Here is a 17,117-nt window from a genome sequence, read left to right on the forward strand (position 1 = left end):
AGCCGTATCGCCGTCTATAAATTTATTGTCAACGGTAATAGTGAAAATTTAATGTTAGACATTTTAATAACTTATTGGTGCTTATCCAATAATGTAGGCAATAAAGTTTATTCGTTCAGGGTTAGAAACGTCAGAGTTCATTTAACACGTCCTTTGCGTTGGCTCGTTGCCAGATCGCGATAAATGAATATTACGGACTAACCAGCCAAATGTAAACGCGAAAGCACAAATTAGAAATAATATTCTATTCATATTTAGCTTTCCATGTTAAATTCCATTTTTTTTCTGCCCTTGGCATTTGGTCATACAGCTGTATTGTAAGGTAAATTATGCAAAAATTATGCTAAGTCTGGGCTACACAAATAAATTTCACTCTCATTTACTTAATAAAGAGGAGGATACCTGGAGTGAGACGTTTATGGGTTTAACTTTGCCTAATTATTTTGCGTCCGATATAAATCAAAGAGAAGGTGGACGTCGTGTCTTTTAAAAAACTCAAAGAATTAGCTTTGGATATACATAACCATATTATGGAAAACAATATCGACAAGAACATCGTCTCCTGATTAAAGAAGTGGGTATAATTAGATAATTTTGTTAAACATAGATGAATAATGTTTAGCCGTGAAAGAACGTTTTAACTCTCACTGTAAATTTGCAGGTTCGAATCCAGCACGGGCCTATAAAATGATCTCAGCAATGGAAAAAAAAAACATTTATCCGAGACTAGCCCCTGAAAGTACATACATAAAGTCACGCCTATTTTCCACCGGGGTAAGCAGAGACTATGGAATTTGCTTCGATCCTGACACAATTCTCTTGCTTCCTCCACATTCATCAATCGTTTCATACACACACGCCGGTTCAGAATATATCGTACTTAAGCCAATATCGTAATAAACCTTTTCTAAGGACATCTCCAATTTGGTCAATGTACGTCCTTCTAGGTCTTCCTCTGCCAGCCCTACCATCAACCTTCAGTTTATATACCACTTTCGTAATCATATTATCCTTAATCCGCTTTACGTGTCCAAACCAACTTAACATTGCCTTCCCAATCTTAGTCACTATATCGTCTTTTACACCACATCTCTCTTATAGCACTGTTTCTTATGAAAAAGAAAAAAACAAAAAAACATTCATTGTAAGGAAAAAAAGGTATGTAAGTAACCAAATATTTATTGGGTTGGTTACACAGACAGTCGCTTCTATAAGACCAGACCTGTCAAATCTTTAGGTTAGGTAAGCGGTCCCTGTGAAAACAGGATAACTCTATAGAGATGATAGGCGAAAAATCTTTAAAAACTTAGGAATACCAGATGGGCTTTACCCCGTAATCTAGGGACGAAAATATGCCTGCCTAGTCGCCGGATAAATCTCAAGTAATAGGGGTCAAATTACCCTGGCCTTGACCGAGCTACCCTTGAGACCGTTAGAGGAAAGACGGCCCTGGGGCTTTGAGTTTGGATTCATAGAACCACGCGCTTGCTCATCCGTATTGTAGCTATAATTTCACCAATAGGAGCTGCGTTTGCTGTCTATGAAAATTAATGTCTCGTACCTACCCAACATCTGTTAGTAGACGTAACTTTGCGTCTTTTTGTCCAAATCTGCGGTATTTGTCGCGTCGCATCTGCGCCTTTCCTACCAGGACAAGATGCGAGTAATACTGCACCTTAGTCCCATACCGCAAGAGTAGGTATTTCTTTGAGTGTTTTTACAAAGGAAGTCTTCTGTACGCAGTAAATTAGATTTTCTTTACTATTAGTTCGAGAAGTATGTCAACGAAATTAATCGAATACAATAGGGTCCGAGCACTTTGAGAAAGCAGCATCCCTAAGTGACGTATGTATATAACAACATAACATAAGATTAGCTCAAGACCATATCCCAATTAGAACAATTAGAACAGAAAATGAACATCCATCACATGATTAACTAACAACCCACACTTCACCGAGCTTTCTGTTAGACCAACGATAGGTGGTGAGCTGTATCGCCATCTATAATGGTGAACCCAACTGTGTTAGTGAAAAATACTTTGAAGATAAATTAGTCAGTCATTGATATTCATATACTATTAACCCTTTCACGGACAGAGACCATGGGTCATTGGTGGTTCATAATAGGTGGTAGTATGACACCTTGGAATCGGAATGTCCGTATACGTTCTGTCCTTGAAAGTGTTAATAGTCTTTTTTTCTTTCACAAATATAGTTGGAATTCAAAAGCATAACAACCAATCCGTGATCCGCACGGTATCATGCTGAGAAAGATACCTTTTTACACGCATCCACACATTGATGTTAAAAGTGTTTTTGTATTGTTGAATAATGTTCTGTATCTTTTTTCTTTCATCTTTTTTTCTTTCAATCCTTAAGAGCGAGTGTGGAGCAATTCAACAGACCATGTCCAACGTAATCACGTGTCCACTGTACCCTGAAGCTTGTCGCGGGAGGACCATTAAGGTGCTGATAAACTTAAGAATTCACTTATAATGAGCATGTGTGCGAATGTTGCAATACGAGAATTTAGCGAGCATTCTATCGAGCGTTCTTGCTCTTGAAAACGTTCATAGCAATATTTGGCTCTATGCTTGGGTCGGCTCGTTGTTCAGTTCGACAAATATAAAAACGGCAAATGCTCGATGTTCTGTTACAAGTGAATGCTTAAGTCTGTCAGTACCTTACTGTGAGCGCTACCGGCCGTCGTGTTGCTGTGGCAAGATATTAGGCTGACAAAATATAATATTTCAAATGAAAGAAGAATCTATGCAAAAAAAAAACTTAAAAGCTATTGGATACGTACCAACAAACCAAGGGTTTCTCTTGTTATTCTTCACGTTCAGATTGAGGAAGTACTCCTTGAAGCCTCTGACGTCATTGGCTTGCGGCTGCACGCTGATGGTTCCTTCCACTGCTCGCTCGTTGCCATCGGAGACAAGGGACCTGCACATGATGTTAAACTCGTTGTAGAATTTGAAAAGGCATGGTTTTGAAACCACATCGGAGTTTATCGGCTAATTATGATAATGAGATCCAGCCTGTTTCAGATACGGTGACTACTTCAACTCCGACGTTCATGTGCGCGCATGTGGTTTATATAACTCCCATTGCTGGCATGAGAGCACACCGTTTAAATAAGTATAATTGTTTGCCGCAGGTGGTTGGACTATCAAACCTCACACAATGCATAAAGATAATAATATATAAAGGCTCAAAATGAAAGAAGCGAATAAAAAACATAGAATAACTTTAACTGCTTGTTACCGTAACACAACATGTTGTTGATGTGCGTTGTTGGTGATGTTGCGTGTTTTTGGTGTTGTTGGTGTAAAAGTAGATTAGTACGTATGCAAGATGAGCTCTGCTTCTTTGTTGGTCCCGGTTACTATTAACTAATGTAAGTACGTGGTTGTTACATAAGCCATATCAGGGACTTTTAGTGGCTCAATAATAAGGGTTCCCGAAATTGGTCTTTCACCTCACATTCCACGTGGTAGAAGAAGCTATCTGTCTATGGCTAAAAATGTATTAAAAAATCCTCCATCTACTTACCTAGCACTCCACCCATCAGAGCCAACCCAGCTGAACGAGGATGTGGCGTTGATCCTCTCCACCGCCCTCATGACTCCCGCCACTTCCTGATCAGACCCGAAGATAATCGCCCCTGAAAAGATACGGGGTCATTAGTACCTATTCAGCAAACACCACCCTTATGCTTCGTTCACACGTGGCGAGTAAATCGGCGAAACTTTACACTCGGTGGAATACTTCACTTGATACATGTAATAAAGTGAGACACTACGCACAGCCCTGCAGGTTTATCCGGCACATGTGAACTAGGTATTGATAAGCAATTATCACAGCCTTGTCAGGCTTTTTTTTATTGAGAACCAAAAAAATCTGACTCGGACAGCTCTTAGCAGCTCTTTAATTTTTTCTTTGTAAATGTACGTAGATAGTTATGTATTTTCAGAGATATATTTTTAGGACTTTTTTATATTAGATCATCATTTAATTTTGAAATAGGCGAATGTAGTTTGGATAGTTAATGATACAAACATAAAGTTTAGGCGACTGATAGGAGACCCTAAATGTTCATTTCCAATGTTTGCCGCCCCGTGTTTGGAGCAAACTAACAAAAACAAATCCACTCACACAATCATTACCTGGAAAACAGAGATAATAGATATAACGATAATTACCCCGCTAAAACCAAACATTCTCCTCGAACATTAAACTCCAAACAACTTGATAAGACGCCTGAGGTTGGCGTCTTAGCAATAATCGTGCCTCATCTTAACAAAACTGTTTATATTCCAACTCCTGGGCGCAGTTTCAGGAACCAAGTTATTTTTACGACGCCTAAGGCGCGCAGCAAATGTTACCCAACCTTTGGGATCAGTTGCTAGTTAATTTACAGCTCTTGGAGCTGTTATCGACCTTTATAACAGCATGGGAGCTCATACAGAGCTTTATAATGCACGAAAACCGAGCCCCGGGGTAATATCTGCCTATAAAACCGGCGCTATTCAATCAGTTTCCCAGCATTGCCCTCTAAATGTCGAGAGCGCTTGAGTTATTTGTCGTCTACGACTTATTTACTGTGGAACTTGGAAGTTGTGTTACATTTTAGAGATATGACATTTTTACTTCCAAAATTCGGAAGTTTGATTCACCGTGACGAATAAAAGTCGAATGAAAAGTTTGGTATCTGGAAAATTTTACGCAGAATCAAATACTTGCTTAAATGGGTTGCTTCAAGACTTTGCTTCCGTGGTCCAGTGGTTGAGAATTAGGCTCACGATCCGGAGGTCTCGGGTTCGGATCTCAGTGGGGAAATATCACAAAAATTACTTTGTGATCTCCGATCGGCCGATCACCTGATTGTCAGAAAGTAAGATGATCCGTGCTTCGGAGGGCACGTTAAGCCGTTGGTCCCGGTTACTACTTACCGATGTATGTAAGCAGTCGTTACATGAGTCATGCCTTTGGCGGCTCAATTGTAACCCTGACACCAGGGTTGATGAGGTTGGTAATCCACCTCTAACCTACACAACTTTTTCAATTTATGACTGTATTCGTATACAAGCGAAATCATCGCTTGTATACATTGCCATAAGGTTCCAAAGAAACTTTTATTAACATTAGATATTTCCAAGCCATAACGAATACATTAAGTTTTCCAAATATATTAAAAAGAACTTTGCTGTATCATGTCCATGTCCATCAGCAGCTACCAATTTAATCGTTAATCAATGACCAACAATCACCCGCATGAGAATTTCATTCAAATATCTGGTCCGAAACTGAGCACCCAGATACTTTATTGGAGCTGATAAAAATCAGCCATCCAAATGTAGCCAGCATGGCGTGTTAAACGGTAATCATTGGTTATCGGCAAGCACCGAACGGATTTCAATTTGTGTAACCATTTTAGCGAAAAATTGTCTCGTGTGACACAGCTGGCTATCTCGGCTCTGCCACCCTCACCAGCAACAATTTATCCTCGCGTATTGGCAGCAATATGCTAGGGCTGCGATAGAAGACACTTTTATTCCCCAATTTTCTTTTACGGGCGGATTAGATGAGATTTTTTGCACTTGTTTGTTTTCTTTCGCCTTGTGCGCTCTTGTCTGCGGATTGAAAGCTTCGTTTGTTTTAACGAGCGCAACATCGATTTTAAATGTATTAAGTTCAAGGTCAGCGCTTTCAAAACTTCTTGCCCTTTTCGTTATTAAATTGGTCACCAACTTGACAACCATTAGGTCTAAATCGACTTGCCTGTGGCTGAAGGCCTGACACGTACTACTAAATTGAAATGATTGATTCGGAAATTCAAAGGGACTTCTGAAAGGGGTTTGATTGATATATCGTTTCCTTAATTAATCCACATGAAGTTCTCAATAACATTAACTTCACTTGGCTATGGAAATGTCAACGTTGATGGAAGTAAATGCAACATTGGCACCCCTACACCATTGCTCATGCGTGATATAATTACTTTGTGGCCTGGAATTAACCTGTTGGTCTTCCTATCATTGTGAATGGCAGACGGAATATTGTTATTGGCAAGTGTCATTGTAAGTGGAATACAAATTACTCGAAATGAGCTTTAGGGGCGAAAGTCTGTAAAAGTCACTCGGGAAAAAAGTTTCTTTCGTGGTTTTTCATGTGAGGCGTCAATAGATCAAACTGTTTACCCAGAGTTGGAACATTATCATGTCTCACATCGGGTAATAAATCAGGAATCAGGGAGGCTATTTACGTCGGCTTGTCGTCATTATGCGCACAAACATTTTTCCTGCTTAGCTTCGTCGCTTTCAGACATTCGGTGTGAAATAATTGAGGGTTGGGATCGCCATTCGTCATAACCAACGGGTGCATTTTATGGAGGCACCGCTTTTCTTTCCTTCAGATTTATGAGTCTCTAAAGTTATTGCTACGACAAATATTAGTCTGAATCAAGCCTAAGCCTAAATTAAAGCCAGCAACATTATACTCAGTTTCGGGTTTCGTTCAAATGGGATGATTATAATAATACGTATTATTTAGATCCGTAATTCTCAGTATCATTGGAATTAAATTTGCATTTAATTATGGCAATAATGGTATTAATCCTAATGTAATTAAAAATTCGGATAGGAAGGTGCGTAATTACAAAAAGAACAGCTAGATTATAATGAGGAATTTATTTTAAATTAACTTTTGAGTGTTCAATACGCGGTTTCCGCCTTATTACAAAATTAAAACTTAAAATAATATCAGGTTCTCAATGTACACATATTTTCCGCTACGAAAAAAGATCACAATTTCAATGGAACCTACTTAACAAGTTATCATAGTTACGTATATATGCTGAACCTGTGACATACTAGCGCCGCGGCCGCGGGCCTTTTCACGTTACTGGAACTATATTTATTTGGAAGGCGGAAACCACATTCAGGTAAACCCACATAACACATAAACTGCCTATATACGTCCCACTGCTGGGCACAGGCCTACCCTCAGGAAAACCCACATTCCCGGAAAATACGTTTGGAGGTATTTGACCTGTATTGGGCTGGTTTTCGCGGGTTGAAAGGTCAGACAGGCAATCGCTTCTGTAAAAACCGGACCTGTCAAAACTTCGGGTTAGGTAAGCGAATCCCGTGAAGAACGGGATAATGCTAGGGATTTTAGTAATATGTTCCCATCGGAATTCGAGCCCGGGACTTCCAGATATTGACCCCAACGCTCAAGGATCACGGATACCGGAGACTGTACCCTATGGCTAACATACACAACGTGATAAAATTTTGTCACGGTCATTTTATCGATTCTGACGAAATAATTATATCGTTTTGTCGATTGGTGCTAATTTGTGAACCCAAACAAGTCATGTCGTTCTGTCAAAATACGAACAAAATCACGTGGCACGCATGTTAGGTGAAAAACAAACTTATCGATTACGATAAAGTTTTTTGAATCGATCGATAATTTTATCACGTTACGCATGTTACCCTTGCTGGTGTAGCTTATAATAATATTCAAAAACATTATAAACACGAGTAATACAAACAGTAATTTAAAGTTACCTAATTTCCTTGTTTATAACGTAACCCAATGTTGTATTGAAAAACAGAGAATCGCCCCAATTTTCTTTTAATGAGCATTGCTTCACGTAATTGACAGTTAAAACGAAAGTTGGAAGCGTTGTCTGACACATTGTAATACAACCTATAGGCCATTTTAGGAATGTGTCATTGTGCGAATGGGACCTTTTAAAAAATATGCATTTTCGCCAATATCTTATTATAACATTACGCACAAATTGAATAATAACATGTTCGTAATTTATTTTATTAAGCATTTAATACATAAATTAAACTAATTAGATACAGATGTGATGGTTTATAGAAGTTTCTTTTTGTGTCTGTTAGTAAACCCGAATTGTTAACGTAACCGTAAACTTAGCATCTACTTCTGAACCTACCTAATGTTAAAATAATGTAACTACTAAAATAAAATGTGGAAAAAAGAAAAATGGAGTGCCCTATCTGCCAACAAACTGCTGTGCAGTTTGGCGGACGGTACCGATGTACACACCTACATTTTTGAAATAAATCATTTAAATTTATTTTTTTAAATGTTTAAGCCTGATAGGATAACTTAATTAATATAATATTAGATATATCGGTGGAAAGCTGTTTTGGCTTAATGTATATAATTATAAGTTTATATCTTAAAGTATGTATTGTGCAATTTGTTTGTTTCCTTAATAAATAAAAAATAAAATAATACATTTTTACCTAAATAAAAAATATCTCCTCATTAAAATTTATATAAAAAAATATTTATAAGGGGATTACCAAGAAGAAGCTAATATTTTTTAAGTTGATAAAGGTTAGAAAAGGTTTTTTAAATTAATTCGACTGGGAATCAAACTTGAGACCTGTATTGTTAGTGCATGGACAGTGTGAGAACATGCTCGTCCTGGCTTGACAAGAGTTGTTGTGGGTTCAAAGCCCGTCAAAATTACTAAATAAACTAACTTTTATTGTAATTTTTGATTTTAATTTCGCTGATACCACCTCATTCACCCACTCACTCCTTACTCACCTCTGGCCCTTGGTTTGGTGAGCAGTTTGTGAACGATGTCATCATACGCCCTCTCGTCAGCAACTCCTGAGTCCTTCACCAATTTTTCTTTCACCGCTATGCAGATGCCATTTCTCGCTAGCAACGCTTCCAGTTCTTCAAACGCCTGTGTAGAAGTACCAAAATTAGTAAATCAATCCACTGTAATATTATTGACAACACTGCTCGGAAAACGCGTGACTTCTATTATAGGGACACAAATTCGAATCCTGGGCCGATCTCAAAAGCACTTAATTTAAATTAATAAGTTTTATTAAACAGAGCGACTAGTATATTTTAATAAAATTACATTGTACAATCGCCTCAATGCGCGGTAAGTATAAGATCTGTCAAAATAAGTAAGGTAGTGTTGTGACGTTCAATAGGATAGTGATGTATCAGTCGATATTACACACACACACACACGCATACACGCACGCACCCCCCCCCCCCGCACACTTACACTCATACACTCATCAGTAAACTGTAATTAGTAATTAATTTATTTGCTTATTGATTTCTTTTCTTATTATTATTGTTTTCTTTTTTTTTTATTCCTTTTTTTGCTGCGGTTGGAACCAAAAATACCAGTTAAAATGTAATACATATATGTAAGAGGTGGATACTCCTGACACAGGTAAATTAATTTGCCTACTAGGAGATCCCAATTTATTGTAATTATGTTTATTTGGTTTAAGCAATAAATATTTTTCATTTTTTTCATTTTCATTTTCATATTAGGTTGATCGGTAATTTCAATCTAACAGTTTGAATCAGATAATTTATACCACGTGAGAATTATGTTTGCTTACTTTACGTTATTTTTTTACGCTAATTGAATCAAAAATGTTACATTGCAGGCAATGCTCCCGGTGAACGAGCACCATAACGATAAGTGCAAAAAAAGAACTTACTAACTAAACTAACATTGTGTCCGTCAGAAATAATTTAGCCGCTTAAATGCGTACAATGAAAATAAAATCTAATAACAAAGTAAATCGAGGTCTCGAGACACTCGAGGCCATGTTAGGACAAACTTCTAGGACAAAGGGCCCCCGAAGGACCAAGTTCCCGAAATAGTAATTTAGTCAGGTTACGCCCAGAACATGCAACGGTTAAACTAAGATAGGCTATCGAGGGCGGAAAATTAATCTATTAGTAAGGATCCTATCGCACTGGGACACCATTTTTACAGCCAGGGCACTTCATACAAAAATCTCACTCTAACCGTGCGAGGGAACGGCCTCCGTGGTCCAGTGGTTGAGCGTTGGGCTCACGATCCGGAGATCCCGGGTTCGAATCCCGGTGGGGATATATCACAAATCACTTTGAAAATTATTTTGTGACCCCTAGTTTGGATAGGACATCACAGGCTGATCACCTGATTGTTCGGATCATCTTTTTCTGTGCTTCAGAAGGCACGTTAAGCCGTTGGTTCCGGTTACCACTTACTGATGTAAGTAAGTACGCATTCCATGAGCCATGTCAAATCTTGAAGATATAATTTATTCAAATAAAATTGTTTTAAAAAATACCTTAATGCCATAGCTGGATTCTTCATAGATGATGGAGACGTAGCTCCAGCCGAGCCTCTTGACGATCTCCACCATAGCGCGCACCTGGTGCAGGTCGGAGGGAATGGTGCGTGTGAAGTACTCGAAACGCGCCTTGTTCGACAGCTCCGGCGACGTCGAGAAGAACGACACCTGGACAGAGAGAGATGCAGCTTAGGCTACGTTCAGATGACAAGCGCTCAACGCGCGTTTTGATAACGCGCGTTTACAACTACATACATTTTATTCAGGCTGTACACATGCTAACGCGCGTTTTAATACAGCGCGCGTTGAACGCTGCGCTAGCGCTTGACTGTTGTCAACGCGCGTCAACGCGCGCCTTGAGATCATTGGTTTTTTATATTTCCGTTCACTTGAGCGCGCGCTTTCGACGCGGATAGACGTATTTTAGGGTTCTTCAGTATCAGTCCGTCCAAAAATCGTCCGAAATGGAAACCGAAGTTTTTAATACGGAATTATTTATAGATGAAATAGAGAAACGTCCTGCGATTTGGGACATGACAAAAAGCGATTATTGCAATATCGCACAGCGTAACTATCTGCTACGAGTTCATCGTTTATGAGAGCCAGTAACTCATCAAATGACTTGATGGACATTCTGAAGAAATTAAAAAATTTGGGTCCGAATTGCCTTAACTTAGGATACAAAATTATGTACTGGCTTTCAGTCAGCCTGTGTGACAAAATTGGGTGGACCCAATATCTGCGTCTTCTGTCGCGTCGTTTCAGCCGTCGGTATAGAATCACTGTTAAAACTGTTTCAACGTCCATCTTCAACAAATATAAGAACTGTACTGAATACCATGACGGTCGCGGCAACGCGCGTTCGACGCCTGACAAGCGCGTGTCATGTAAACACTATACAAAAATTTTACGCGCGTTGATCGCGCGTTGAGCGCTTGTCATCTGAACGTAGCCTTAATCAGGACAGTAGTGTGGAGGAGAGTTTTTTTTATGTGACTTTTTGTATGATTGGCGCAGATGGCATTAACTACTTGGCCGGACAAATGGAGAGCGCTGAAAGCTCTCATCCGGTACAAATTTAAAACAACAGGGTGCCCAGTTGGGCGCGAACCTCAGGGCCTGGTCTGAGAGGAAAATATTTGAAAGAATTAATCGACCCTAGTGGGTCGATAGCGATAAGCGCTGATTGAGGGAAATCGTCGACCACGCCGGCGGGGTCGGTATCGGGGTCCTGAAGTGTTCGGTATCTCGAGCTGATTGGCCGCCTCTATGGGTGGAGGAGAAATAGAACCATGATGAACTAAACGGAACCTGTGCTTGCTTATAAATGTCTGATACAGAACTTATCCAGCAGGAGGAGTTATGACGCGGCGCCCATCATGCTCGAGATCACCATGAGTGATTACGTCATAGATGTACGGTTGAGTGTAAGGAGTGGGGTCGGGACGCATCTGCTGGATCTTGAACAGCCGCAGCAGGTTGGCCACCTGCACGGAGGTGACGGAGGACGCGGCGCCCAGCACGCCCAAGGTCACCTTGCGTGATGACGTCATTGGTGTATGATTGAGTTTAGAGTGTGGGGTCGGGACGCACCTGCGGGATCTTGAAGAGCCGCAGCAGGTTGGCCACCTGCACGGAGGTGACGGAGGACGCGGCGCCCACCACCCCTGAGATCACCTTGCGCACCGCCGTCGCATTGCACGCGTACTCTGCGTCGTCGATGTTGCTTATTGAACCTGACATTATAAAAAAATGGGTATATAAGAGAAAAACATTGACTCTCTCTCCTTGAGGCTGAAACAGGCCGCAATCCCAGAAAATAATATTTTTTCACCTTGAACGCAACTACATTTTACAATGTTTTTGATTTATTTATTATTATATTAATTTAAAAAGTTAATTTTACCTCTATGGCGTGTATTTAGATAAAAATTCGTTTTCACGGAATAAATACCAAAGTAGAGAAGATCCATGTACGGTCACGACATTTATTTATTTATTTAGATAGATAGGTATACCTGTATACTGTGTATACACTTTGGTACCATGTCACATTAACTTTTTTGACAAATTGAACTGTAAGTCTCACTATATGTCAAATTATGTTAGTGCTATAGCTCATGACTCATGACTGTACTCAGAGCTATGAGATTTGAGATTGTAAACATTAAAAAATTGTATGTTTGAAAAATTACTCTATAATATAAATTAGGCTAGTTTCCAACTGGTCATTTTTACTAAATGTCAAAACACGAAAATACTTTGAAATTTGTATGAAAAAGCACATGATGTCATAGAAAAAGTTATAAAATGTCGGACTTATTATTATGTTTTTTGATAAATATCATGAAAAAAGATAATGTTTTTCGTTAGTTTTAGGTTTGTTTTTATTTCATAATCAGAATTTCATAATTTATCTTAAAACTATAATGCCAGTCGTGTCTACTGTCGCTCTCGCATCGGACTTTACAGCCATTTTAAAAGCTGCCACAGAAACGCTGTTTGAATCATCTGATAAAGATGTAAAGGCCTGAGAGAGAGAGTACACGACCCAATTCAACAACATCTCTTTTGTGTTACGAAATTCAAAGTAGAGACATAGCATGGATTTTGGACCGTAAACCGAAAATAGATCTGGGCCTTTTCATTAATTCCAGAGCTGTAGTAATTCCAACACTGTTTATGCCAGCTAAGCGTTATGTTGATTACGGTGATAACGCAGATTTTCACCCTAAGCCTAACTAATGAGTTGGTTTGTGCTAATGTTAGTATTAATGAGTCATTATTGTACGGAGGAATTCTGACAATGGTTAAATGACTTAGATGAATAGACCTTTCTTGAGCTGGTGCGCTTAGCCCTTCTCTCGACAGTGGGATAATTAATGACCACGGATCACTTAACGCTTCCAATTTATAAGCGTTTCCAATCAACGAATACAAGTAAAGTAGGGTTAGGGTCTGGAATAACGAGAGGTGGCCGATTAGGTGTGGCGTTGAAATGTATTTAATGATTAAACGAACTTACCAGTAAGTGAAGTTCTATCATAATTATACGAAGTGCCTCGTCCGAAGAGATTAGTAACCTGAAAAGCTTAAATCATATGTAGTTACACGTATGTGGCACCACTCATGCACTGTCTAGTTGAGATAAGTATTGTATTTTTTTATTTTTTTTTTTAATGTGGGTATTCCTTTCCTAGTTTCCCCGCCAACTATCATCGGCTGTCATTAAGTTCAGAGTTATGAAACCCAATGTTCATTGACATTTTAGTAGCAAATATGGGCACTAGATAGGGTGGGCGGGTGTTACTAATCTCTTCGGACGAGGCACTTCGTATAATTATGATAGAACTTCACTTACTGGTAAGTTCGTTTAATCATTAATTATACTCGTGCCTCGTCCTCGAGATTAGTAACCTGAAAAGCTTAAATCATATGTAGACTTTGAGAGTCTGCGAAGGAAATGTCAATGAAAGCCTATATTCTGTAAACAATCACTAAGAAATGTTTATTGAATAGTTACAATCAAGTTTATAATCTATGATAATACTTATAAATGTGTATACATCTAAACTATAATAGTCAAAACTATTTTAAGATAGCTGAATCAACAAAGTATCATTTTAATCAGATTACATAATATGGCTAATTGTTGAGGATTGCGTTTGCGAATGCGGTTTCTTCGGAATTCAGCACTGTTCTATTGTAGAATTTACCAAAAACTCTAGAGCTACCGCTCCACCCTGCCGTCTTTCTGATCAGGTCCACAGACACACCGGTGCTGCGAGCCTTGGAGGTGGATGCGTGTCGCGTGCTGTGTGCGGTAAAGATTGAAACGTCTATCCCACTATCCTTTAATATAGATTTCACCCAGCGACTCAGTGACTGTGAAGTTATGGGTTTGAATGGCTTTCTGAAGCTAATAAATAGGCTGTTATTAATCCCCCTGTTTTGTTTGGTTTTATCTAAATAAGCCAGTAGTGTTTTAGAAGGACATATTTCGGGTTTTTCCAAGAAAAAGGGTAATGTTAGCACCGGTTGACTTGTTCCAGGTCTTGATGTTTTTATATGTGCCGGTATCTTTATTAAGATTTTTGTTTCTAATATTTCTATATCGTTAACGTTAATTTTGGCTAATGTTTGCATACGATGTGCAGTTGTAAGGGCAATTAGTACTGCGCATTTCTTAGTTAGGGTTTCCAATGGCAAAGTTTCATTGGGGTATTTTTGGCCTAACAGATCTAACACAGCAGATGTGTCCCACGTAATGTTGTATTTGGGTTGAGGGGGGCGAAGCCTAAATATTCCTTTAAAAAATCGTGAAATTCTATCGTCTTTAGCCATGTATGGACCAAGAATTAATGACATAGCCGAACGGTATGAGTTTAATGTACCATATTGACTACCGTGATTGTATGCCTCGGTTAAAAAGTATAGGACAGTTGGGATTGACGCTTCGTAGAGATTTATCTTATTTGTCAGACAGAAATTAAACCACTTCTTAAGGGCCACGTCATATTGCTTGAGGGAGTTTTCAGAGAGTGACGCGATCATGATGTCTACAGTGGAGGGTGGTATGCTGCGTCGCAGTAGCGCTGTCCGCACAACACTCCGGCAACCAGGGTAAGATTCGCCTGTATGTTGCGGGTGCTGGAATTGGATACAATAACATTCTCATTAGGTTCAAACTCTATTAGTTTTGATATGAGGAGACGATGGTACAGAGGGTACCATGGTTGAGTGGGCCATTTCGGCACGACCACGATACCCCTTGCTCTATCTGAAATTATTTTTCGCAGCGTTTTGAGTACAATAGCGAATGGCGGGAAAGCATAAAAGTGAAATCCTGACCAGTTTGTGGTAAAGGAATTGACAGCAAATGCGTCAGGATCACGATGCCATGACATATATTTTTTACATTTTGTATTAATTCTACTTGCAAAAATATCTATTTCTGGTTGGCCGAAGCTGCAAGTGATGCTTTGAAATGCTTTATTTGATAAAGTCCATTCCACGTCCGGGTGGACTCTTCGCGACTCAGCATCAGCAATTTCATTGTCCGAAGACTTTATGTAGGATGCGTATATGAAAATATTGCGATCCTCGCACCACTGCCAAATGTCTTTAGCTACCTTAGAGAGATGCGGGAATTGAATCCCACCCATGCGATTGATATACGCGATTGCAGTTGAATTATCAACCCGTAGAAGAATCTGACAGTTACTAAGATTTTTAGCAAATATCTTAAGGCCGAAGAATGCTGCCAATAGCTCTAGATGATTTATATGCTTTCCGCGCTCCTCCTGCGACCACATGCCGCTGGCAGTATCGTTGCCACAGGCAGCCCCCCACCCGGTAGTTGAGGCGTCAGTATAGATTTCTGTATGGTAATTATCTATCCTGATTTGCCGTACAGAAGTGTCGATAGCCCTTATCCACCATGAAAAATCATTATGCAAAGTGTTGGGTATGATCATGTAGCTATCATAATCAGCGTGATCCTTTAGATTCAAGAACTTACACCGTTCAAATTCTTTTGTATAGAGCATACCATACTCTATTGCCGGGCAAGCAGAAATTAATAAACCTACTAATTGTGCAAATTTCCTAATTTTACACCTTTTGGTTTTCATGTTGTTTATTAATTCGGTTTTGATTCGAGTTGCCTTATCTTTCGGCAATGATACTTGAAATTTTTGAGAGTCAATTATATACCCTAAAAATTTGCAAGTCTGTGAAGGAATGAGAGCGCTTTTCTCCTCATTTATAATGAAACCCAGACTAGTCAATAATTTTGTCGTAATCGAAATATTAGTTAAACACTCTTTGTGGTTTTCCCCTAATAGGAATATGTCGTCTAAATAGACAGTAGACAAATAACCGCATAGCCGGAGCAATTTAACTATCGGTTTCATGATCTTAGTGAAGATATAGGGAGCAGTATTTAAACCAAATGGAAGGACATTAAATTCATAGATCCTACCTAAGTACATGAAGCGCAAGTATTTCCGCGAATGTTTATGAATATTGATTAGCAAATAAGCATCTTTTAAGTCCAGGTTAGCCATAAAACATTCTCTAGAGACAAGTTTGATTGCGGTACGTAAATCCTCGAGTTTGAAATGATCGGTGTTGATAAATTTGTTAAGATTTTTGAGATTCAGAATGAAACGCATCTTTCCATTTGGTTTAGGTCGTAAAAATATGCTTGAAAGAAATTGTCCCTTACAAGGTTTGCATTCCGATATTGCTCCGATTGTTATTAAATTTTGAATTGCTTCGTCAAAGTGCCTTCTTTCAGTACCAGAATAATTTAGAGTTCTAGGAGGACAGTCTTGAACGACAGGACTTGTAAAATTAATTTTGTAGCCGTCTATCCAGGATAGTATAGTTTTATCGTTAGTTAATAAAGCCCACTTTTTGTGAAAGAGATGTAACTGACCGGCGTACTTTACCGGATTTAGCGCCTCTGGTTCTGTTTCGGCTGATTGTACGATGGCTTGGACGAGCTGGCGTGCGGCCCAGTTCGAGTGTATCGGTGTGCTGGGCCCGGCGCCTGCGGGGGAGCTGCTTCGCGACCGCGCGGCGCTCCTTGCTGCTGCTGCTGCTGCTTCCGAGCTGGTGCCGGGCTCTTCCAGTTTAAATTTCCGGTCGACACCGGTGCCTTTGGTTTCGGTGGAGGTTTAGTCTTGAGCTCGATTCCAGATTTGGTTACCGCTTTAGCAGATTTTAGAGTCTCTGCGAGGTCTTCCCCAAACAAGGTCTTATCAATTTTCGTGTTAACGAGGTGTTCCTTAAGTTCTCTTTTTATTGAAAAGATAGCGAAATTACGCCTAGTAACTGATTCGGCGTGTTGTATATCGCAAAGGATGCGACAGACATCCATAAGCTGTTTCGATCGGGAGCTGTCTTTATCTTTGGACTCGAGTTCTTTACTGAGTATTGTAGCTAGGCCGGA

At 39.4% G+C, this 17,117-nt stretch overlaps 1 protein-coding gene across 1 annotated transcript in view; it reads right to left on the reverse strand.

Moving 5' to 3' along the window:
• LOC126371695 (metabotropic glutamate receptor 2-like) overlaps positions 1 to 17,117 on the reverse strand; it is a 274,917-nt gene that overhangs the window by 69,250 nt on the left and 188,550 nt on the right. The window contains exons 4-8 of the mRNA XM_050016996.1: positions 11,753 to 11,895; positions 10,157 to 10,327; positions 8,604 to 8,748; positions 3,558 to 3,669; positions 2,809 to 2,948 (exon numbers count right to left, since the gene is read on the reverse strand). Coding sequence (XP_049872953.1) covers positions 2,809 to 2,948; positions 3,558 to 3,669; positions 8,604 to 8,748; positions 10,157 to 10,327; positions 11,753 to 11,895 — 711 coding nt within the window. The remainder of the gene's footprint in view (positions 1 to 2,808; positions 2,949 to 3,557; positions 3,670 to 8,603; positions 8,749 to 10,156; positions 10,328 to 11,752; positions 11,896 to 17,117) is intronic.

The sequence above is a fragment of the Pectinophora gossypiella genome, chromosome 13 (assembly GCF_024362695.1).
Source record: "Pectinophora gossypiella chromosome 13, ilPecGoss1.1, whole genome shotgun sequence".
In the NCBI taxonomy this organism is placed as follows: Eukaryota; Metazoa; Arthropoda; class Insecta; order Lepidoptera; family Gelechiidae; genus Pectinophora; species Pectinophora gossypiella.